We start from the raw sequence: 25,261 nt of genomic DNA on the forward strand, positions 1-25,261 counted from the left end.
ATGTCTGTTCATGGCCTCTGCCCATTTCTTGATTGGATTATTTGTTCTATGGGTGTTGAGTTTGATAAGTTCTCTATAGATTTTGGATACTAGCCCTTTTTAAAAAAAAGATTTTATTCATTTGACAGAAAGAGATCACGAGTAGGCAGAGAGGCAGGCAGAGAGAGAGGAAGGGAAGCAGGCTCCCTGCTGAGCAGAGAGCCCGATGTGGGGCTCGATCCCAGGACCCTGAGATCATGACCTAAGCTGAAGGCAGAGGCTTTAACCCACTGAGCCACCCAGGCTCCCCAGATACTAGCACTTTATCTGATATGTCATTTGCAAATATCTTCTCCCATTCTGTCAGTTGTCTCTTGGTTTTGTGGACTGTTTTCTTTGCTGCACAAAAGCTTTTGATCTTGATGAAGTCCCAATAGTTCATTTTTGCCCTTGCTTCCCTTGCCATTGGTGATGTTTCTAGGAAGAAGTTGCTGTGGCTGAGGTTGAAGAGGTTGCTGCCTGTGTTGTCCTCAAGGATTTTGATGGATTCCTGTCTCACCTCGATGTCTTTCACCATTTTGACTCTATTTTTGTGTGTGGTATAAGGAAATAGTCCAGTTTCATTCTTCTGCATATGGCTGTCCAATTTTCCAAACACCATTTGTTGAAGAGACTATCTTTTTTCCATTGGACATTCTTTCCTGCTTTGTTGAAGATTCGTTGACTGTAGAGTTGAGGGTCCATTTCGGCATTCTCTGTTCTGTTCCATTGATCTATGTGTCTTTTTTTGTGCCAGTACCATACTGTCTTGATGATTACAGTTTTGTAATAGAGCTTGAAGTAGGGAATTCTGATGCCACCAACTGTGGCTTTCTTTTTCAACATTCCTCTGCTATTCAAGGTCTTTTCTGGTTTGATATAAATTTTGGGATTATTTGTTCCATTTCTTTGAAAAATGGTTGGTATTTTGATAGGGATTGCATTAAATGTGTAGATTGCTTTGGGTAGCATAGACATTTTCACAATATTGTACTTCCAATCCATGAGCATGGAACATTTTTCTATTTCTTTGTGTCTTCCTTCATTTCTTTCATGAGTACTTTATAGTTTTCTGGGTACAGACTCTTTGCCTCTTTGGTTAGGTTTATTCCTAGGTATCTTATGGTTTTGGGTGCAATTGTAAATGGGATCGACTCCTTAATTTCTCTTTCTTCTGTCTTGCTGTTGTTGTATAGAAATGCAACTGATTTCTGTGCATTGGTTTAATATCCTGACACTTTACTGAGTTCCTGTGTGAGTTCTAGCAGTTTTGGAATGGAGTCTTTTGGGTTTTCCACATGAAGTATCATATCGTCTGCAAAGAGAGTTTTACTTCTTCTTTGCTGATTCGGATGCTTTTCATTTCTTTTTGTTATCTGATTGCTGAGGCTAGGACTTCTAGTACTATGTTGAATAGCAGTGGTGATAGTGGACATCCCTGCCATGTTTGTGACCTTAGCAGAAAGCTCTCAGTTTTTCCCCATTGGGAATGATATTCACTGTGGGTTTTTCATAGATGGCTTTGATGATATTGAGGTATGATGACCATACCACCCTGACCATATCCGATCTCATCTGATCTCCGAAACTAAGTGGGGTTGGGCCTCGTTAGTACTTGGATGGGAGTCCTGGTTCTTTCTAGCTTTGTTTAGTGCTTTCTGTAAAAGGAAAGATTTTACCTAACTCTTGAGATACTTGCAGACCTCATCAGAGCTTTCTCCCTGTTGTAACAATACCCTCTTCATATTACCATAGTATCCCCCCAACCCCAGCCACCTTTCAATAATCCTTTTGAGTGATACTCTGCTTACTAAGTCTGGATTTGTTTTTACTGAACAGAGTGTATACAAAGTATTTAGTAGAGTGCCAAGATGTCTGATAAAGAACAGCTATTATTAATATTACTATTATTATATATTTGTTAGTCTTGCCATCCCAAAAGACTACAAATTCCTGGATGTCAGTATCTTAGACTTTAGAGCTCTCCACAATCCGTAGCATGGTGCTGGGCACATAAATGTATACTGACACATGAAGCTGTTGGTATCATATCTGGAAGCCAACGACCCAGTATGGTTTGCAGATAATATAAAGGACACTTGGCTCTTTTTAGAGAAGGAAGGTAATCAAAGAAGGATTGAGACCACCATCTGATCTCCTCCTAACAGGTGCTTGGAAAACATGGCAACTCCTGTTTTCCTTCTGTCTTCTCTATTACATTAAATCACTTTTGAAAAAGAGATAGTAGAGAAGCCATGCGCGAGAGAACCGCTGCTCAGAATGTCCAAGAAGTTAGCAACTTTGAGAAAATCACGTCTGAAACACACACATTACCCACAGGGACTAGCAAGACCTTCTGCATTTGGGTTCTGGGCAACCATGAGGGAAGAGGGGGTCGAAAGGTTGGAATGAATGCTAGAAGGCTGTACTTTTTCCCTTCAAATACAGGAGAATATTATATTCTGGAAAGTCAAAGTTATCAAACACTATATCCACCCCCTGCATGACTTGTGAAGAGAAAGAACATGACGATAGCAGAGATCTAAAATGAGTTCACTGTGAGCCAGCCATGATAGCAAGCCTTGTATTCGTTAAAAGAGTTTTTAGAATTGGGAATGCCTCTGGCTGAAGAAAACCTATTAATTCCACCATTCCTTAAGCTCCTTACCATTTCTGGGAGGCCATATGGCCTAGTGGTTCAAAGCAGGGTCTTTGAAATCCGTATGACTTAAGCCCTCTGAGTTCCACTTTGATATCTGGAAAATGGACTGATGACATCTACCCTGCAAAACAGGTGTAAGAATTCAATGAGATCCCACATCATAATGCACTGTATTTCTAGTAAGAACTCAGGAGATCAGGAGTCAGTGAACTCTGACCCACAGGCAAATCTATGTTTGTATGGTTTGCAAGCTAAGAATGGCTTCTGCCTCCTTAAATAATCAAAAAATAATGATGAAAAGGGAAATGACATTTTATGACATGTGAAAATGATACAAAATTTAAATTTCAGTATCCATAAAAAACATTTTATCAGAACAGAGCAATCCCCGTTCACTTGAGTACTGTCTGTGGCTGCTTTTGCACAAGAAAGGTGTAGGTGAATCTTTGCTTTGAAGACTGCATGAGCCACAGGCCTTACAATATTTACTCTCTGGCCCTTTGTAGAATTAGTTGCCAACTCCTACCACAAATGGTAGCTCTTGTTATTAAGGATGCTCTCATGTGGGGCACCTGGGTGGCTCAGTTGGTTAAGCATCTGCCTTCAGCTCAGGTAGTGATCTCAGGGTACTCAAGTCCCGCATTGGGCTCCTTGCTCAGTGGGGAAACTGCTTCTTCCTCTCCCTCTGCCTGCTGCTCCCCCAACCTGTTCTCTCTCTCTGACAAATAAAATCTTTATTTTTAAAAAATGAAATAGATTCTTTAATTTCCCTTTCTGTTTTTTCGTTGTTAGTGTACAAGAAAGCAGCTGATTTCTGTCCATTGATTTTGTATCCTCCCACATTACTGAATTGCTATATGACTTCTGGTAGCTTGGGGGTGGAGTCTTTTGGGTTTTCCATATAAAGTATCATGTCATCTGTGAAGAGAGAGTTTGACTTTTTCTTTGCCAATTTGAATACCTTTTGTTTTTTTTGTTGTCTGATTGCTGTTGGTAGGACTTCTAGGACCATGTTGAACAGCAGTGGTGAAAGTGGTCATCCTTGTTGTGTTCCTGATCTCAAAGGGAAGGCTGTCAGCTTTTCCACATTGAGGATGATATTCACTGTGGTTTTTCATAGATAGATTTTATGAAGTTGAAGGATCTTCCCTCTATCCCTATACTTTGAAGCGTTTTAATCAGGAACGGATGCTGTATCTTGTCAAATGCTTTTTCTGCATCAATTGAGAGGACCGTGTGGTTCTTCTCTCTTCTCTCATTGATTTGTTCTGTCACATTGATTGATTTGTGAATGTTGAACCACCCTTGCATCCCATGGATAAATCCCACCTGGTCATGGTGGATAATCTTTTTAATGTACTGTAGGATCCTATTAGCTAGGACTTGTTGAGAATCTTGGCATCCATATTCATCAGGGATAATGGTCTGAAATTCTCCTTTTTGGTGGGGTCTTTGCCTCGTTTGGCGATCAAGGTAATGGGAATAAACCTAACCAAAGAGGTAAAGATCTGTACTTGAAGAACTACAGAACACTCATGAAAAAAAATTGAAGAAGACACAAAAAGATGGAAGAGCATTCCATGCTCATGGATGGGAAGAATAAACACTGTTAAAATGTCTATACTGCCTAGAGCAATCTATACTTTCAATGCCATCCCGATCAAAATTCCACCAGCATTTTTCAAAGATCTGGAACAAACAATCCTAAAATTTGTGTGGAACCAGAAGAGACTCTGAATTGCTAAGGAAATGTTGAGAAAGAAAAACAAAACTGGGGGCATCATGTTGCCTAATTTCAAGCTTTACTACAAAGCTGTGATCACCAAAACAGCATGGTACTCGCACAAAAACAGACACATAGACCAGTGGAACAGAATAGAGAGCACAGATATGGACCCTCAACTTTATGGTCAAATAATCTTCGACAAAGCAGGAAAAAGTATACAGTGGGAAAAAGTCTCTTCAATAAATGGTGCTGGAAAAATTGGACAGCTATGTATAGAAGAATGAAACTTGACCATTCTCTTACACCATACACAAAGATAAACTCAAAATGGATAAAAGACCTCAATGTGAGGCAAGAATCTATCAAAATTCTAGAAGAGAACATAGGCAGTAACCTCTTCGACATCAGCCACAGCAACTACTTTGAAGACATGTCTCCAAAGGCAAAGGAAACAAAAGCAAAAATGAACTTTTGGGACTTCATCAAGATCAAAAGTTTCTGCCCAGCAGAGGAAACAGTCAACAAAACAAAGAGGCGACCCACGGAATGGAGAAGATATTCACAACTGACACTACAGACAAAGGACTGATATCCAAGATCTATAAAGAACTCCTCGGGGTGCCTGGGTGGCTCAGTGGGTTAAAGCCTCTGCCTTCGGCTCAGGTCATGATCCCAGGGTCCTGGGATTGAGCCCCACATTGGGCTCTCTGCTCAGCAGGGAGCCTGCTTCCCCCTCTCTCTCTGCCTGCCTCCCTGACTACTTGTGATCTCTGTCTGTCAAATAAATAAATAAAATCTTAAAAAAAAAAAAAAAAGAACTCCTCAAACTCAACACACACAAAACAGATAACCAGGTCAAAAAATGGGCAAAGACATGAACAGACACTTCTCCAAAGAAGACATACAAGTGGCTAACAGACACATGAAAAAATGTTCATTATCATTAGCCATCAGGGAGATTCAAATCAAAACCACATTGAGATACCACCATACACCAATTAGAATGGCCAAAATCAACAAGACAGTAAACAACATGTGTTGGAGAGGTTGTAGAGAAAGGGGAACCCTCTTATACTGTTGATGGGAATGCAAGTTGTTGCAACCACTTTGGAAAACAGTGTGGAGATTCCTCAAAAAATTAAAAATAGAGCTACCCTATGACCCTGCAATTGCACTACTGGGTATTTACCCCAAAGATACAGATGTAGTGAAAGGAAGGGTCATCTGTACCCCAGTGTTCATAGCAGCAATGTCCACAATCGCCAAACTGTGGAAAGAGCCAAGATGACCTTCAGCAGACGAGTGGATAAAGCAGATATGGTCCATGTATACAATGGAGTATTATGCCTCCATCAGAAAGGATGAATACCCAACTTTTGTATCAACATGGGCGGGATTGGAGGAGATTATGCTGAGTGAAATAAGTCAAGCAGAGTTAATTATCATATGGTTTCACTTACTTGTGGAGCACAGGGAATAACACGGAGGACATTGGGAGATGGAGAGAAGAGAGTTGGGGGAAATCAGAGGGACAAACAAACCATGAGAGATTGTGAATTCTGAGAAACAAACTGAAGATCTTGGAGGGGAAGGGGTGAGGGGTTGGGGGAGCCTGGTGGTGGGTATTAAGGAGGGCACGTACTGCATGGAGCACTGGGTGTGGTACATAAACAATGAATTCTGGCACACTGAAAATAAATTAAGTTAAAAAAAAAAAAAAAAAGATGCTCTCATGCCTCATGGCCTTGCCCAGAAGCTCTCTCCTTAGTGAAGCTTTCCTGGTCTAATCCAAATATCATCTGGTCCTTATCTGACCGTTTTTTTTTTTAATGGCCCTTAAATTTCGTATATCTGTCTTATCTCCTCTACAAGATAATACAGCCTTTGAATGTAAGGATTACACATAATTCATTTTGGTATATTCAAAAGACCCACACAGTACCTTGTAAATAGACATTCAATAACTTAGTATTTGCTCTATCAAATTGAATTGAGTTCCAGTTTGGGTCTTTTGACTTTTGCTTGATGTCAACCAACTTTTTGATGGAAAGAATGTCCTGAGAGGCCAAAGTTAGAAGCGCAAGAGGGGTCTAAAAAGATTTGCTCTCAAAAAAATAAATAAATAATGGCAACAACCTTGAGATGAGTACTTACCTCTAGACACACAACATTTCAGCATTAGTTGCTTGTTGACAACATTCCTTCCTGCTGTTTCTGAAAGTATAGTTAGATGTGCCTCAGGGTGGAAATACTAATGATGAATTTTCTTATCAAGCATTTTATTTTTATTTATTTTTTTTTTTTTTTAAAGATTTTTTATTTATTTATTTGACAGAGAGAGATCACAAGTAGACGGAGAGGCAGGCAGAGAGAGAGAGAGAGGGAAGCAGGCTTCTTGCTGAGCAGAGAGCCCGATGTGGGACTCGATCCCAGGACCCCGAGATCATGACCTGAGCCGAAGGCAGCGGCTTAACCCACTGAGCCACCCAGGCGCCCTTTATCAAGCATTTTAAAGGAGTCTCTTTTTTGCAGCTTCCTTGACATCACTTAAGTTCCTGACACTGGGGGAAGATCATGTTTTGTTAGGGGTGTGTAGACGTACACACACACATACACAGGCAGACATCTAATGCAGACATTAGACTGAATTGTCCTCCAGTCGACTTGTTACTATAAGAATAAAAATTAAATCCAAGATCCTATAGCTACAAGCTTTAGAAGAAGATAGGATTCATGACTTTATATATCTGAAGTGGTTTATTTTCTGTATTTCTCAGTGGGTTTTGGATTCCGGATTGATATGAGGGAACGATACCCCTGGGGTCTTGCTGATACCTAGGAGGGATTTGCTTTTGCTCTTTCCTGTGAAAATAAAAGAAGAATGCAGAAATCTTATCACTCTATTAGTACTAACCCATAAGTATTAGACAATGTGATTCAAGACTTGGAATGAAGGTCCTTAAATGCTGCCATTTTTATCCCCCCCGACCCTTGCAGGTCCCATCCAAGTACTGTTGCATTTCAGGGAGAAATATTTTGTATCTAGAAAGGTTGGATCAGGGGATCAAAATTTAATCTTATTCCACTAGTGTAACATTTTTTTTTTTTAATAGTTAAAGCTCAGCATGGTCAACAGAATCTTTTCTACCCATTTGTCCCCTAAGGTTAATGAAAAGATCACCCAACTGCTAGAGAGTTGGGTTGCCAGCCTTGAGGGTCACCTTGCAACCATGGGACCATGTCACTCTAAATAGTCATGCTACTGACAAGGATGCCTGAGAGGCCACCATTAGGCAAACCAGCCATCTCTTCTGATCGTCATGCATCAAACTGTACTTGGAAGCATGTTGTCACAAGCTAATTATGAATTTAGCATCGTCTTTTCCTTCCCACTCTCTCATCCTGTGGGGCCATCAGGGACTCTGTGGCCCCAGAACTGAAGCCAGTGGGTCAGCCACATTCCCGCCCTACTCCCTTCTGCCATCTCGGGCAGGCAGCTCAGTATGGCAGAGGCCTGGACCCAGGCATACCTTCCTCAATGAAGCCCTTCCTCAATCCTAGTTTTGTTTCTCCATGATAGCAGGGACTTCTGATCCCTTAACTGTATAGGAACTGACCTCCTGGCAACCTTGGTGGGCTAATTCCAGCAGGTTCGAAGCCTGCAAGGGTAGCCCTCACCACTGAGTGTTCTAGTTCTGTCTCTAGTTCATGGAGATCCTTGTGTTGTATTTGAGCCTTGGAGTTCGTGTGTATGTTTTTCCTTCATTTTGTATGTCTCAAGTACCCCCTGGGTGCCAAACTGTGCTAGGTAACGGGAATATAATGGTGAACAATGGCTACCGCTGAGAGCTAAGATATTGGAAGCTGGGCTAGCCGTTTTACGTGTATTATCCCATCTAACTCTCAGAATCATCCTGTGAGATAAGTTATGTTATTAGCCAACTTAACACATAAGGAAACTAGCCCAAAGAGTTTAAGCATCTTACAATATGTCCCAGAGCTCTGAATTTGAACCCAGGCCAAACTACCTCCTCTTATGAGTTGAGGAATTCTGGGTAACAACGGTCTTTGCCAGCTGAGGTGGTGGCCTGGGGTAGGACGTGCTTACAGTGTCATTCTCGGCTGCTCATGCTGAGACACATGGGCCTACCTCATGCCTCTCTGGCCTTCCCTTCATTTGCCAAGACCAGACATCTATCTGCTTTTCTGCTTTCCTTGTTCCCAGAGATGGGCCCCCTCATAGACCATGTCCTCACACACTATTGGGTCCAGGAGCTTTGGTTGGCTCAGTGGCTGAGCAAGGCCATTTCTCTCTGTCTGACTGGCTGTTTTCTGTTGTTCTCTATCCACCATTAGTTTCTTTACTAAAATGAGAAAAGTGAGTGTGTGCACAAGAAAGTAGACTTTAAGGGAGACCATGGTGTTAGGGGCTTTAATGGCCCAAGTCACAAGATGGGGGCACCTGGGTGGCTCAGTCACTTAAGCATCCAACTTGACTTTGGTTCAGGTCATGAGCTCAGGGTCATGAGATTGATCCCCATGTGGGGATCTGTGCTGGGCAAGGACCCTGCTTAGGATTCTCTCCCTCTCCACCTCACCCCAAGCTCGCTTGCTCGTGCTCTCTCTCTTTCTCTCTCAAAACAAACAAAGAAACAAACAAACAAAAAACCAAGGTGACAAGATGGCTATCTTTATAGGTGGTGAGAGCTGGGCCTTGCTACATGAAAGCCTCTCTTTTCCTTGGCAGGGGCCCCTTCAGGAAAGCTCTGGTCATTTTAATACTTACAATTGTTTTCTTTAGTTTTTTAAGGTATTATTTTTTTATTTGACAGAGAGAGAGAGACAGCGACAACGAGAGAGGGAACACAAGCAGGGGGAGTGGGAGAGGGAGAAGCAGGCTTCCTGCCCAGCAGGGAGCCCGATGCGGGGCTCGATCCCAGCACCCTGGGATCACGACCTGACCCACAGGCAGGTGCTAAACAGCTGAGCCACCCAGGCGCCCCTATACACTTGTAACTGCTTTAATATTTACTATTGCTATATGTGTGCAGGGAAGTCAGGTAAAATCACAGAGTCACCTCGGTCGAAAGTAATGATAACGTTCTCTTTATGATATTTGAATGAGAGGAGTTAATAATGGGAGGTGTTTATATGCGCACCGCTCTGCGCTCGTTGAGTCTTGGGTCTGGCTTCCACATCTGCCCCTCACTTTATTGTCCCCTGAACCGAACTCTCTACAGAGGTGCTGCCTTCTTCTCATGTTTCCATCAAGTCCTTTCTCTATGAGATGAACTCGCATGATTGACTAGATCTTGGTCTATTCATTCTTGGTCGAGAGTATAATAGTTTTCTGACTTTCATCATTACCGCCTCCTCAGGACTGTGTGCACGGTGCTTTTTGTATGATAAAATCCAGGAAGCGGAGTCTGTAGATGGCCCATATCGAACTCTGCTGGTGGTGGCATTCTCCTTCTCAGGGTCAGCATGCGGTCCTCGCGCCTGGGGAGCACGCTTGGTTACTTCTGGAACAGCTCAGGCCAATGTCATCGGAGTCTGAATCAGTAGTTTTCAAATTAGGCTGCTTGCACCCCGGGGGCTCTGAGTAGATGCTTGAATGGCTCCATAAACAATAGAGCTGTTTATTTTTCCAAACAATAATGATGCCACGGGCCGGGAGTCTATTTCCCAGCTCTTATCTCTTTTACATATTAGGGTGACTTGAAGAATTTGGAAGAAAGGTTCTGACAATATTTGTAAAATAAATGATTCCTGTTTAGGATGGCGAATCCCAATGTGTTATCTGAGCCCTGGCACATTATCCGCAGTCAGCATCATTTGGTGGGCTAGCTAGAACGCACGTCCCCAGCCCTGCTGCTCCGCTCGCTTAGCGGAAGATGGAGAAGGTCAGGTCGCAGAATAATAGAAGTTTAACACCTGGCTATTAGAGGGGACTCGAGCCCTTCTGAAGCATTCCCCCAGCTGCGCTGTCCCTGACGGTGACTGTCTTGCTTCCACGGAGACGTATCTGCTAGCCCGGAGCCCGCCATCTCAAGGCTGCCCATCTTACTTTGTATCACTTTCGAGTTCCTATAGAACTTGTCCCCGAAGAAATCGAGAGTCTTCCTTCAGTTTCCCCCAGCCCCGGGAAGTGGATTTCAAAACTTTCTCGTGGGTGTGCCCAAAGCCCATCCCCAATGCCTTTAATATCACTCCTCATCCTGTCAGTGTCTACTTTCCGACCCACTCCCCTACCACACATAAGGAGAAATGAACTTATAGAAAGACGTAGCCGTGCACCTTAGTGGTCTACCTGACATACAGTAGGCTCCCCATGAAAATATGCGATTCAGTAAACTCATTCCCTCTTGTTTCCTTCCTTGGATCTTAGCTGTGCCCTCTGAAATGTACAGAAATTTACGTGATCCCACTTGATGTGATAGCCCTTCAAATACATGGAGAGAGAGCTCCCAAGCCTGTTTCCAGGTCTTCTCAAATCCATTCCGGATTCCCCCGGTTGTTCATAGGACAGTGTTCATGTGCCCTGGGATCCTGACTGTCCCCCATGCCCCGAGTATCCGAGTGTCTCTCCACTCGGTGCCACCCAGAAGTGAACCAACTTGTGTGGCTTGACATGGCGCCATTTCTGTTCCTCACCTTGGTCACCACACTCTCTCAGACACAATCTGAGATGGCATCCATGTGCCACACATTGCTGGCCTCTTCGTCTTGTAACCCCTGCTTGCCCGTGCGTCTGGCTCCACCACTTACAGCCAGGCTGAGCCACGGAGGCCCCCTCACAGAGCAGCGTGGGTCGAAGCTCCGGGTGAAACCACATCTCCTAAGGAGAGTTTGATTAGGGCTGGATGGGCAGCTGCAGGGACCACGGTGTCTGAGAATAGAGCGTAGGTTACTGAGAGGTGAAAAGGGCCTGGTCCACTCAGCACATTTGAAACTCAAGAGATGAGGACCAAGAGGTGAAGGACTTAAGCGGAATCCAAATCACCACCAGTAGCCAAAGTCTATCTGAGCGGGTGGCTCCAACGGGCAGAGAAGCGGCATAAATTTCAGTGAGGCAAAGCTAAGTGGTAACGGACTTTAAGTTCTGTCATATATAGTTAATTTGCAGAATAAATTGGTTAGGGCAGCGAAAGGATTTAACATCCAAATTCATTTGAAAAACAGAAGCTAGATGAGTATCAAGAGGAAAATGGAGACGGTTACAACATTCCCTTGCTGGCTGGAGTAGTATTATTATTGAATAATATTTTTATTAAAAATTTCTAGACCGTTTGGTAGTTAAGGATATTTATGCGCCAGACTCCACAGTGTCTAAGCAAGGCACTGAATCTCTCACGGAGGAGCTACATAAGCCCCAGGAGGCTCCCACCTGTGTGTAACTCATGTCTGCACCTGCCCCCCACCCACATATACACACATACAGTGCACAACCCGGCTCTTGTCATGTGGGGCCACGGCAAGTACTGGGCACGTGTCATTTCTCCCCATTTCAGAACTGTCACGGAGTTTCTCCCGATGATGCTGGCCTTGCCCAGATGTGAAGCCAGAAAGAAAAGACAATGGGGCCTGAGCTGGAGCCTACAGGGCGGGCGACCGAGTGAATGGAGAAGGAGGTGGAAGGAGTCACACAGAGAGTGTCCCCGAGGGGATGGTCCTGGCAAAGCTAAGGGGACTCCTGGACATCCTCAGCGGGGAAATAATGCTGCCCGGTAAAGAGGGAAGCATCATTAATTCCTTGCCTGATCCGACTGGGAGCTCAGAGAGGCCCCCAGCAGAGGCCCACCCCGGGCCCGAGAGCCCTCTGTTTCTCTCTGGTCCAGCTTCCTCTCTCTCCTTGTGCCTGGGCCACTCCCTGGGGCAATCCCGGCTCCTTTTAGGGGAGGGTCCCGGATGGGGGAGTGGGATCTTCTGCTTTTGAGTGGTCTGAGATGCACACTTGGCTTCTTAGCTCAGCTTCCCAGACAGGAAACACAAGAACGGATGGCAGAGCGGTGGCGGGGAGGGAGGCCTTAACCTCTAGACAAGTGCACGGGAGGCCCTTCGCTGGGAGCCCACTGAGTGTGCCCACTCACTCATATGGTTTCTCTGCTAATGGAGATTTGCAAAGAGCCATCCTGCAGGTGTTCCTTATTTTCACCTCTCTCTAAGCCTGGTCCTCCTCCTCCCTCCCCGTGCCACTCTGTCTGGCAAATCAGCAGGGATAATCCCGTGCAGCTCTGCGCATCCGGAAGGCTGTGACTCTGAATCTCTATGTCAGGTTTATTTTGATGTTGACAAGAAGCCGCACACAGCAGCAGTGGGGCCTTGGGGCTCCGAGGGAGCCAGAAACGTCGTCCCACTTCCCATTGCCTGGTGCCCTGGGAGGAAGTCCTGCAGAGGAATGGTCAGCTCCCAAGTGGCCAGCAAATGAATCGTCACTGGCAGTGGGTTAAGGGAGGCCTCTGTGGGTTATGTCACAGTGCTAAAGGCCGTGGACATTGCAGTGGGTCGAGTGGTGTCCCCCTAAATTTCATGCCCACCTGGAACCTCAGAATGTGACCTTATTTGGAAATAGGTTCTCTGCAGGTATAACTAAGATGGGGTAATCTTGGACTTAGGGTGGACCCCAAATCCAGTAACTGGGGTCTTTAGAAGGGAGAGGGAGGTTTGGACGCCCAGGAGAAGGCCCCGTAACAACTGAGGCCAGGACTGGAGCAACGCACTTCCAAGCTGAGAGTCTCCAAGAAATGCCCCCAGCCACCAGAAGGTGGAAGAGGTGAGGAAGGTTCTTCCCAAGCGCTTGTAAAGGGACTGCGGCCCTGCCGACACCTTGACGTTGGACTTTCTGCCCCCAGAACTGGAGGAATAAATTGCTGTTGCTGGAAGCCACCTCCTTGGTGGCGACTTGTTTTGGCAGCCCTCAGAAATGAAGGGGGAGGACTTGATACGAACAGAATGGGGGAGCCGCGCAGAGTTGTACAAAAGGTGTTTGGTGAATAAAGACCGGGACTGTAAGAGGCAAATGAAAAAAAATGGAGTCATGTCAACATCACAGAAGGGGGGTACTGGACAGCGTACCCCTACATTTATGATGTTCCAGACAAGGATGAAGGAACACCTGTGGGATACTAGATGCTGGGTTCTAGGTACACACGGATGAGTAGGGCCCCATCCTGGATGCACATAGGACACATGAGACATAAAGCCAGAGCCTGTCTGACACAGTGCTGGGTCCTCCTCTGGATGTGGGCTCCAAGGTCCAGTGGAATTACTTCTTGTAGGGATGACGGGGGCAGAGAGGCACTTGGTAAACCTATAGGCAAGGACAGAAAGAAGGAAGGAAGGAAGGGAGAAAGACTCTTCGGGCGTGTGAGGGGAACAGGTGGTACCAGCCTAGTTTTCCATACCCAACACATGTGTGCACTTAGTAAATGCTCCCAGATAACCAACCCCCCCCCCCCCACACCACCACTTCAGGTTTCCTTGCCTGGCCTTTGTGGTGAATCCTAATGAGGCTTTGGGGTGCAGACCCGAGTTGCAGGCAATAAGAAACTGGAGAGAGCTAAAATCCCTCTGCTTCTGGCCATCTCTGAGTATGTGCTGAATGCGTATCAAGCACCCGGCTTTGGGGGAGAACCACAACAGCCCACTAAAATACCAGGCAGCTTCTTGTTCAGTGGGAACTAGCATTCGAGCAGATGAGAAGGGCTCATTTCTGAGGTCAAAGCTTTAGGGATTCCTAGGAATCCGTGGATTTTATTTTTGATGCTGTTGAGACCCACGGGCTGTGGGGAGATGGGTCTCCGGGCATCTCAGTGGTTCACCGAGCTGTCTTCATTTTCCCCTCTTTACACGAAGCTTAAGATTCAAAGGGGCGCAGTGGGAGTCACTGCGAGGCCAAGACTGTCTTTGTGTTTTTATTAACCCCTTGGCAGATGCTGCTATGCCCTTTTCTGTACCTAGCCTCTCCTAAACGGACTGTCACTATGACTGACCAGAAAAGAGGCTGACTGAGGCTCTGGTGAGTTCTGGTCAGAGGTTTGGTCAGTCTGTTACTCCGCGAACTGTTCCCACGCCAGAGGGGACTAACGCCTTCTGGCAAAGACAAAGCCCTGCGCGGACTCCAAAACTTCAGTCTCACACGAACCTAATCAGCCAGGAGTCTCAAATCAGGTGGTTGTTTGACAACATGCCCATGAAGGGAGGGAGGCGGTCTTAAGAAAATGTAACCTTATGTTATCGATCAATTTTTAAAAGCCTTCTGGGGTGTGTATACCGCTTTATTTCTGTCTCCTACAGCTTCCAGATCTGCATAGTCATAATTGATGAACAAAATGATCACCTGGAGGGGCCTTGGGGAAAGGTTTAATTCTGTTTGGTAGGCAATGCTTCACGAGGCAGGCAGAAAATTGGAAAACTGCATTTTTAGAGAAGAAAAATGTCAACGAGAATTGGAGGAAAAGTAAGCAGTTTCTGGCTAAGTATCAATTAAACAAAAAATTCAATTTTCCAGAAGACACCTTTTCCTCAACCTCCCAGTTAATGGTGCTTGGCCAAGGTGCCCAGTGGATATTTGATGACTGCTAATTACTTACACTGGACCTCACCACACCCAGAAATGTTGCTCACCCTTATAACAAAGGCCCTTTGCCATTTCCAGAAACATCCTGAAGAAATACCAAAGAATTAAACCTGAAGTTCCAGAAACCTTAATTTTAGGACAAAAGGTAAAGAATATATTCTGGAAAAAAAAAAAAAAAGGATTTATTTTAAAAAAAAAGCGGGGGGGGAGGATTCATTTGTAGGACAGGACAGAAACATAAACCCTGTGGAGTTAAGACTGTTTCGAACATGCTGGACAGTCGTGAACCAGTGGTTTTCTAGCACTGAATCCCAAAAGCACATCGCCAAAGATGTGCTTCCTCTGAGCTAACAAGTAGTGGTGAATGTGAGGCTGGGAACTCAGGTGGGCTCCTGTGTACAGGCTGAGCTGAGGCAAAGCAGAAAAACCGCTGAAGACCGAGGTTTTCCTGTTTCACCCTTAGGACCGTTCTCGGGTTCCAGAGTGTCACCCAACTCTTGCTGTTACAACCACTTTTGTTGTTCTTGTTGTTGGGGAAGAGGAAAGCGATGCTGAATCCCAGTGCCAGTGCTGTTGCTCAGTTCCCAGCACTGTCCACACCCCCACTGCGATGGTCCTTCCGCCTCAGCTGCTATGTGGTGCCCATGGCCCAGGGCACCAATCAGACCCTCTAGCCCCTCTGCTACACCTAGTGCCTACAACTTTCCCGCATTGACTAGTCATAGGAGAACCGCCGTCTGCTCCACGGTGCCACAATTGGCCACTCCTCTTCTTAAGCTTAAGTCCTTCAGTCCCAAGGTAGATAACTCTATGCACATCAACAACCTTTGGGATGCCTATGTGTGTTTTGCACAGTTTGCAAGCTGCACTTCTGCAGTATTTCCTGAAATCTTTGCAACTACATAATCTCAGGCCAGGTTGCATTTGTACCTAAAAGGGGGGGAACTTGTTCTGGATTGATGCTCCTCTGTTTAGGAGGAAACTAGAAAAATCTCCAAAGAATCCAGGACAGCAAGGAGGGAAATGAATTGGAACCCAGCCTGTCTCGTTAGTACCTCGTCACTTTGTATACAAGTCATTATGAATGATTTATTAATTCGACAAACATTTGTAGGCATTCAATAAATATTTGCTTAATGAATTGCCGAATGCATTAGCTACTTGTTAGGCACTGTGGGCTGTGACACTGGAAGAACAAGACACAGTTTGGCCCCCAAGGAGCCCATCCGATGGTGTGGCTGGTGGGTGGGGTAGGCAGGTAGGGAGGCATTGTGAGAAGAATTAATTTCCAAGAGTATTCACTCCATCCCAGGCACCTCGAAACTCTCTTCGTAGATTATGTCACTTAATCTTTACCATAGCTTTACTAAATCTGCTCACAGGCGAGAAGTTCAGAAATCAATCCCGGGTAGTCTGACTCAGACCTCACACTGTATGCTGCGGTGCCCTGGGGCAGCTGTGGGCGAGCAGAGGAATGGATGGTTCGGGGAGATAAAGGATGTGAAGACCAAATGTTTGGTTGGAAGGGCGAGGGAGAACCAACAAGGAAGCCGAGACTTCCACGTGGAGCAACGAGGAAGCTGGTGTGGTGTGCTGAGCTGGCCCCTTTGCGTGAGGAGTAGGTTGCTGGGTACAGTGTGGAGGAATGACCACAGCAGTTGGGGACATGTTGAGTTTGAAGTCCCTGTTGGACATTCAAGTGGATTTCCAAGCAAGCTACTAATGAGGCTCTGTTACACTCATAGAAGAGGTCTGGGTAGAGACGAGAGTTGGCTGTTGTTGGACGAAAGTTTTGTTCTTGCCACTTGATGGTTTAATGCTTTAGTGAGGGGCTGGCAGTTCATAAATGCTTTGGTTGTATTATTTGTTTGGCTTGTGTTGAAATTTTAGACCTATGATCATGAGTTATTATGTTCACCCCCTTTACCCTTCCCCCAAAAGCATATACCCTTCCCCCCAAAACATATACATGTATATATACATAGAGGGAGGAGAGAGAAAGGCAGGGAGGGACATGATGAATATGGATACACCTGAACTAGGGGATGCAGTTCCCACGATTAAGACACAGTTACTGACCCCAAACACTCACTGTCTCATACAGAGGAGTAGAGAGAAGCGGCCCGTTTATGCCCTCTCCTCTTTCCCCTGGTTATTAATCCGTCACATTGTACTTTATTCCGGTCTCAAGAGGCTGGCTTATGGCAAGTCTAGGAGCTCAGTTTAAGTCATCCAGGGTGACTTGAACCTCTCTGTCCAAGGACGTGACCATTCATCCCCAGAGACTGGTCCAGGCTGGAGCGCATGGACGGAAACGTGAATTCAGAGAATCGCAGGACGCCCTGTGGGCAGAGGAGCGGGCTGCGGAAAGGATGAAAGGCGGGGTGTCGGTGGGCTCCTGGGCGCAGCTGGCCATGGCTGTGCTTCATTTGCCCCATGTCAAGCTTTCTTTCCCGTAGATCGTGAGTTGTCTCTGAGAGTGAGTGTCTAATTAGTTTGCATTTGATTTCTTGGCTGCCTAATGAACTACCTCTGTAGTTCTAGCTGTGATGTCATTAGCATCTCATTGCCTTGGGCACTAACTCAGGAGAGAGAGTCTTAAGCAGCCTCAGAATCCTACAGGAATCTTAGCAATTTACTTCATCCCATCTCCCTCCAACTCTGTGACCTGTTGGTTCCTACCAGCAGAGCAGACCCTTCGTGAGGACGGGCCCGTCACTTTGATCATCCTCGTATGGTTCGTGAGCCTAGGTGGGTCAGGGTGTACACGGCGAAAGCCACGGGCACATCCACAGTGAGATTCTGAACATCGAGGATGCCAATATTCTCATTCCACAATATTCTATTGGGGAAATTCGTCCACTGTGTGCTGTAGGATACAGATTTAGCCTAAAGCAAATGGCATTTATTTATAGCAGACTGTATTTGCAAAATGCTTTGCAGTTTTGGGGCTGTTAACTACATTCCAGGTGGGCTGTTCTTCTACTTATAAGAAAGCGAAGTGTCATTGCTGGACTGCAGCGCCTCCGTGGGAGCGGCGAGATGAATTCTGCAACCAGGGATCAGAGGGGGTCACGCCTGGGGCTTCTTGATCACAAGGCACCTTCGCCAATTATAATCTTTTAAGACTTCAGCTGTAGCTTTCTTATGTCCAGGCACTCTGTAACTTGTTGAAATCGTATGTGCATTTTATTAAAAGACTGCGTAGTGTCTTAAAGTGCTCAGGCGTCTCCACCCACGAGCTAGAGGGAGCTAAGAGGCAAGAAATGCCTATGGAACGTCATCCGAGCGGCCAGTGCAGGGGGAGCTGTTGAACCACGGGTCTCCTCCCCGTGACTCTCCACACACCCACCTCTCTTCTGCCCGCTGCAACATGGAGGGGGAGTTAAAAGCAAATGTCAAAGATCAGACTCTCCTGGAGCTTTTAGGATTTGAGCTACTCTTTCACTGACCAGAGATGATGGTTATAGGTGCTCTCTTTGGGCAAAGGGAGATTTATTTGGGCTTTCACCACCGGATTCCATCATTTTAAGGAGTATTTCCCAATTGTGTCTTCAACTGTGCATGGAAAATGCATTTCCTCTTTGAAAAATCTCTCTCTCACGCACATCTCTATTCTTCGCTGTAGCCTGAATAGATGGCTTTGGGAGTTCCCTGCTCATCACCTCTGTATAAATCCGGCTCCTCTCCAGACAGCTCCGTACTGCATGACGAGGGAACTGGAGGGGCCTTCAGCAGGCCCCCTTTCTAAGGAGCAGAATATTTTCAGGAGAAGGAAAATTGGCTTCTGGATTAAAACAAGAGTTTGACGGTCTGCCACCATCTTCTTTGCCATCCTCCTCCCCATGCCTCTCTCCTCTCTAACCTTGCACCTGTCCCGGGCCGGGGGATATGGAGGGCGATTCCTGAGTCTTGATTTTAATTGGGATCGTCAGAAGACAGCCGCCAGGGAACAGCCCCTCAAATGCTTACAGCAATTACAAGCCTTAATGATGGCGCGCTGGAGGGCAGGGAGGTGGTCACTGTGCTCCACTGTGTTTGGGGATGCAGTGCCCTCTAGTGGCCGCGTCTGTCTGTGCACCGGTGCCTCCGAAGTAATGGATGGGCGGTTGTCCCGCCCAAGGATGTTTATAGGGTAGGTGGTGGGGAGGAGGGGGCGGAGTTCCTGGGTATTTGGGGATTAAAGGGTGAGAGAAAAGGTGACCTATTATTTCTCCCTTGAAGTAAATTTTACTGCATGTGAAGGATATCCAGGGGATTTTAATTTTCTGTCTCTCAGTTACTTCTGTATCTCACTGTGGATGTTTCTCCTTGGGATACATTTTATGGAATGACGTTACTCGTTAATTTCATACTATTTCTTTGAAAAAAAAAAATGGTACCACAACTTTTTTAAGTAACCAGGTGTTACTTCCCCATAAGTTTTTGTGTGGTGCCCAAGTGGCCACACAGAATTCATCACAGATAGTGTGCTCACGGAAGTCACTTTAGACTTGCTGTGCCCCTCTAGTGGTCGTTTCATGGGAACTCTTTCCCAGCCCCTGCTGAATCCTTTCTCTACAAAAGGAGGGCTGTGGGTTAATGAAATGCTTCTGACTGTAAGGGCCATGAGGGTCCTCCAAGAGACCCTCAAGCTCTCTGGCATGGTTTCTTGCACTGCAAGAATTTTTTAAACTTTGTCTTGGAAAGAAATACTGTGTCTTTTCTGATTTTTAAAAAAATTTCATTTACTTTCCCAGTGAAAGGCGGCCCATTTTTCTAGAAATCACTTCAAGAATCCAAACCTCCCTTATCTCTGCCCAGTCCATATAGCCTATTGAAGAAGACTGAGGGCATGGCCAGGGGCTGGGTGGGGAGAGCCCTGCTAGACTGTGCTCACCTTACAATCACTCCCAGCCGGGGGGCTGACCAGGGCACCTAAACCTGAATGTGGATCAAGAGTTATAGGTGGCACTGAGTGCCTCTGGGGCTGGCCGGTGTGGGCTCCTGGGCCTCTCTGACACCATTCTTCTTTATGCTGTATGCACTTACACAGTTCTTATAACCTAGGAAAGGCTTCAGTTCAACTCTGGGTTTATTATTAAACAAATTGCAAATGTGAAATAAATGATACCTGATGTTTACAGTCACCGAGTGAGTCCTTCACGTTAGTGTGAAGGAGTTTCTGGAGGAAGCTGCCTCACCCGCGTAATGAGGGTGTTCATCTGGGAAACAACAGTGTCGTAATGTCTCGTGACATGTCCAAATGGGCTCAGATTACGTAGCAAACCCCGGGGGAGGAGCACAGAGAGCTCCCTGGACCCCACAGGAGAGAACCCTGTTAGAAAGTCTGTGAGCTGTAGCTTGCAGTCACCCTGTAAAACCCCTTTACAAACCCTTCTAGTCATTTTCCCCCAAAGATCTGGCCCATCAAGTACCACGTTCCTGAACTGTCCAAGATGACCAGAACGAATGTTCTGTATCTGCCCCTTGTTTCTAGAAGCCCAGTGGTCTCCGTGAAATCGTTTCATGTTCAGGCCTGTAGCTGTGTCGTGAAGGGTCTGGGATCTCTTACGGAGCCCAAGGGCTTTTGGTCAGTGGACTGTACTTCCATCTTTGTCTAGCATGAATAAGTTAAATGGGAAATCATGAACGCTTGGAAGACAAATTCCAAGCCGTGTTTTCTTCCACAGGGAACAAAGTATTACTTATTTTCAGGTAGGCATTTCTTATCTTTGTCACCAAAAGTAAACCAAGAATTTCTCTAACTACCTTTCATTCATCAATCAAAGCCTAATATTATAAATCCGTCTCTGCTTCGGAGGGCCCAAGCTCCCTCCCATCTTCCATGCACTGAAGAATAAGGAAGCAGAAAAGTCCTCTTCCTTCCCAGTGACTTAAAGGCTTTGGAATCGGACAAAACTGGATTCAAATCCCAGCACTTATAACATGCTAGCTGTGTGACCTTGAGGCTCTTGGCCTCGCTTTCCGCCTCCATAAGATGGGTGCAGTGGTGGAACTCCATGCAGAGAGTTCTTGCATGGGTTCAAGGGGGCCCATGACAGATCTTACTTCACAGTTTAAGTAAATCTTACCTCTCCTTCTGATTAAAACTCTTATGCTGATGACTGGACATGTACTAGCCACTATGTTATGTGCTTTAAAAACATGTTGCCATTTATTTATTCCTCACACATCACCTGTAGGCACATTGAATATCTTCATCTTACGGATGAAGAAACTGAGTCCCGGAGTCATCACTGTTGTTACCGTTTTGGATTGTTGACTGTCGCAGACCCCACACAGACACCACCGAGGCATCCCTCGGAGGAGGGGATCGGGTTGCTGAGGAGTCTCCAAAAGGAAACAACCCGATCTCACGTGTGGAAGGTCATTTGAACCCTAATAGGTTAGAGGGAGGACGGGTTCCCCGCATTGATGGGGTCGTCAGAGTCATGTCCCTAACAGTGACATTTTGTGACCTTTCTAAGATTTGACTCCAGCACTCGGGGGCCACGAGATCATGCAAGACCTCGCTCTTCCACCTGCCTCATTGTCCCTTTTCATTTTGGGTCTGGCAGGCAACTCCCCATCCGACGAGTCAGAGGAGCGGGAAAGAGACCCCAAGGTGCTGACGTTCCCAGAGTACATCGCCAGCCTGTCAGAGTCCGGCACCAAGCGCATGGCGGCTGGGGTCCGCATGGAATGCCAGAGCAAGGGACGATGCCCCTCCTCCTGTCCCCTGTGCCACGTGACATCCAGCCCTGACACTCCGGCTGAGCCAGTCCTGCTGGAAGTGACCAGAGCAGCCCCCATCTACGAACTGGTGACCAACAACCAGACCCAGAGGGTAAGAGGCCCGGGACTCGGGGGACTCAGTGAAGCATCAGCAACAACAGAGGCTTTTCGGGCGACAGGGTATAGCTGAGCTCCATGCTAGCGTATGGATACTGAGATGTTTTGTTCAGCTAATCCAGGCACATAATTTGCTTAGACTTGCATGTTTGCATATTAAGTCAAAGCAGGGCCTCCACAACCCCCAAGGTAAGGACTCAGGAGTCCAGCTCAGCATCTGTGGAGGTCCTCGAGCAGCAAGCGCTGGGAGGAAGGAGGAGGATAGGGAGGTGTGGCATTCACAGCCACCAAAGCCATCATTCAGAAAGCCTCAGGGACAGTCATGGGGGAAGGCTGGCTCCCCTAACAGATCCTGAGCCTGGACTGGCTGCAGCGAGACTAAGAGGAGTGTGTCCGGCATAGGTCCTAGAGGGAAGGGTCTGGTCTTAGCCCCGGGGGGATGGTTTCCTGCCCGTGGCTCTGACTCTAAGAACAAAGACCACAAAACACCACATCCGTGCAAATCTTCTGCCTTATGTTATACTGCGAGGTCATGACACATTCCAAGCACCCCTCCGTTCTCTGTGTGGCTTCCTTTCCAAAGGTGCTGAGAAAATGAATGGAGCCAAAGGGACAAGCTGGAGAACTGTGGCAGAGGCAGGGGCTTAGCTCAGTCCCTAGCTCTCTGATCTCCTCAAGGACACAAAGAACAGAGTGGGTCACACTGACAATAGCAAGAATAAAAGCATGAAAGCTCAGGGTATGGGGCTTCTGACACCACAAGCAAAGGTGACCTTGAGGGACAAGACATGGTAGAATCAGAGCAGAGAGCTCCTTACCTGCCTGAGAGCTTTGCCCATCCAGGTAGGGTGATAATTGCTTTCTCTTTCCTCTTTTAAGGGATACCTGGTGTGTCACAGTTGTTTCATAGGTGATGCTCAGACCAGCAGGGAGCGATTCTGCACGTGTGTGCTGCTCTCGCCTTTCTGCCTCTGCTGATGATATTTCATTGAATGTTTGAAAATAAGGTTCCCCACAGGAACAAAAGGATAAGTGGTTCCTTTGGCCTATGAACACCTCTTCATTCTGGTGGAAGTGACGGGGGAAGAAGAGCTTGGGAGAAGAGACCGTGGAAGGGGGGCTTGCAAGGATGACAAGAAGGAAGGGTTGATGTCACCATGGAGATCCAGCGTTGCAGTGGCTTTAATCCAGCACCCTTCCCTGTCCTGCTTTATCTCCTGAGAGCACCCAGGGCTGCTGCCGCTGGTGCCCCCAGAGCTCTGAGCACTTACCCCAGGGGTACACTCACAGAGGTGGGGGTACACTCACAGCACCACCCTATGGGACAAGGCAGGCAAAGTTGCAGAGTAAGGAAAAGCTGGGTGGGAGAGGAGGACAAAGACTCCCAGTGTCCTGCAGGGGCATTGTGGGTAAAATGGGGAAGCTGGAAATTTGTGTCTTTAGCATCTATTTGTGGGAAGCTAAAGGATCTCCTACTGGCCAGACCTTGGCCCTCCCCTGTCTCCCTGCACAGGTTTTAAGAGCGGGGTTGGGAGAGACCATCCATCTGGCCATATTTGAACATTATAATTTCTAAATACATAGACAAGGTGGCCCAAGGTGCTTGGGCCCAGGATTCTTTTCTCTTATTCTTTAGATATAGTCTGTCTTCTCTCTTCATTCTCTCTGATCCTCTGCTTTTCCTTCCAATTTTCCCTTCCTCACAAAGAATGCAGATGTGGAATGAAGAAGCCAAAGGAGAGGGGTGCTAAGTCATGACACTAACTCAGTGTGTGTTCTTCTCTACCCCTCTGGTAGGTGTGGGGCCAAATTTTCTAACCTCTCTTGGGTTCCTTCTGTTGGACTAGATCATCCATGTCATATTTCAGTCTACTGATGAGCAGCAGTCTAGAACCCAGGAGGTCCAACCATATAACCCACCAGGTATCTCCAACCCAACATCTCCCAGCCCAAACAGTTACCCTTGTGCCTCAGTCTCAGGGAATGGGATTCTTTTCTACCAACTTGCTGCGGCTGGAGGCCAAATAGTCTTCCCTGACTCTTCTTGTCACTCCCCAACATCTTTCTGTCACCAGGGGTCACAGATCCTTTGACTCCATCCTCCTGTGATTGTACCTGCTCCCAGCCACCCACTACAACAACAGCCCACCACCTCCTCGTTACAGTAGCCTCTTGCTGGGGTTCCCGTGAGGCCCATCAGAGTTCTCTGTCCCATGCAGACGTCCGATCCTGTAGCTGCAGGGCGATCCAGGGTTCTGCAGGATCTGCTAAACACGATCTGAAGTCCTTGGCCGATCGTTAGAAGGGCAGGTCATTGTCCAATTTGGTCCTTGCCTACATGGTTGGGTTGTGCCCCCTCTATGCTTTGTATTCTGTCCTCCAAATTTTAACTCCGGGTACCTCCTTACACACCACACATTTTCTGTTGTGCATCTGGCCCTTCAGACTCGTCCCTCTCTCTCCCAGGAATGGCCTCGCCTACACTTCTGCCACGGGCAAGCTCTTGCTAGGACAGTGCTTCCAGGTTTCATCTCCAGCGTCCACAGCTGTGATCAACCCTCCCTTATTCTCCCAGGCCAGCCCCGTTCCTTCAAGTGGCTCCCATTGTCTGTGTCCCTACATCTTCTGAAGCACGTATCACCTGCTGTTGTGAGGACTCATGTGTTTGTTTATGGATTTGTCCTGCAGACTCTGCGAAGCACTCATTCGTCTATGGAATCCCAGAGCCGAGCAGCAGTGACACATAGCTGGGGCTCTGCTGAGTAAATGAATGAAAGAAAGAAATGGAGGATTGACTAGATGGGTGAACTTGGCCTGAAAGTTCAGCTGCTTTCTCTAAAACAAAATAAGAACAAAAAATGGGAAAATCCTGGTTCTTTTCTGGAATCAGGATTAAACCCAATAACAAATGAGGATCCCCAAGCAATGCCTGCTACATTGTAGATACCAAGGAAAATGTAATTTTTTTTTCCTCTTCCTTTCCAGAAGGGCTCCTTCTTGAGTTCCCCTCTTCTACCCCATCCTACCTTCTGTAGTTACCAATAGCCTAGGATTCATGGAGTAGAAACTTGTAGAATTGTGTGAACTGAAGGTGGAAAGTTAAAGCTTTTGAGGAAATGTCTGTCATCCTAACTGTTGGTCCTTACTCCTTTGGGTTGAAAATCTGATCACACTGCTCCCCTGTTTAAAACACTTTAATGGCTTTCCCCTGCCCTTAGAATGTGACACTGTCCCTTACCATGGACCCCAGGGCCTCTGTAACTGGCCCTGTCCTCTCCCACTTGCGGAGCCCGTCTCTGCCCTTCACTCTAGCTCTGACAGCCAGAGGAGCCTTCTCTCAGTTGACTTTAGAGGTCTAGTTTCACCCAGGCTGAAGGCATCTTAATACTGGTTTTTCCACCTGGGACACTTCCCCATCTTTTCTGACCAGATAACTCTTGAT

At 46.6% G+C, this 25,261-nt stretch overlaps 1 protein-coding gene across 2 annotated transcripts in view; it reads left to right on the top strand.

Annotated features, from left to right (window-relative positions):
- Nucleotides 1–25,261, top strand: part of ASTN1 (astrotactin 1) — a 326,135-nt gene that overhangs the window by 271,192 nt on the left and 29,682 nt on the right. For both annotated transcript variants that reach the window (XM_047705323.1, XM_047705324.1), the window contains one exon: nucleotides 21,546–21,814. In XM_047705323.1, coding sequence (XP_047561279.1) covers nucleotides 21,546–21,814 — 269 coding nt within the window. The remainder of the gene's footprint in view (nucleotides 1–21,545; nucleotides 21,815–25,261) is intronic.

This window comes from Lutra lutra, chromosome 15, assembly GCF_902655055.1.
Source record: "Lutra lutra chromosome 15, mLutLut1.2, whole genome shotgun sequence".
Classification (NCBI taxonomy): Eukaryota; Metazoa; Chordata; class Mammalia; order Carnivora; family Mustelidae; genus Lutra; species Lutra lutra.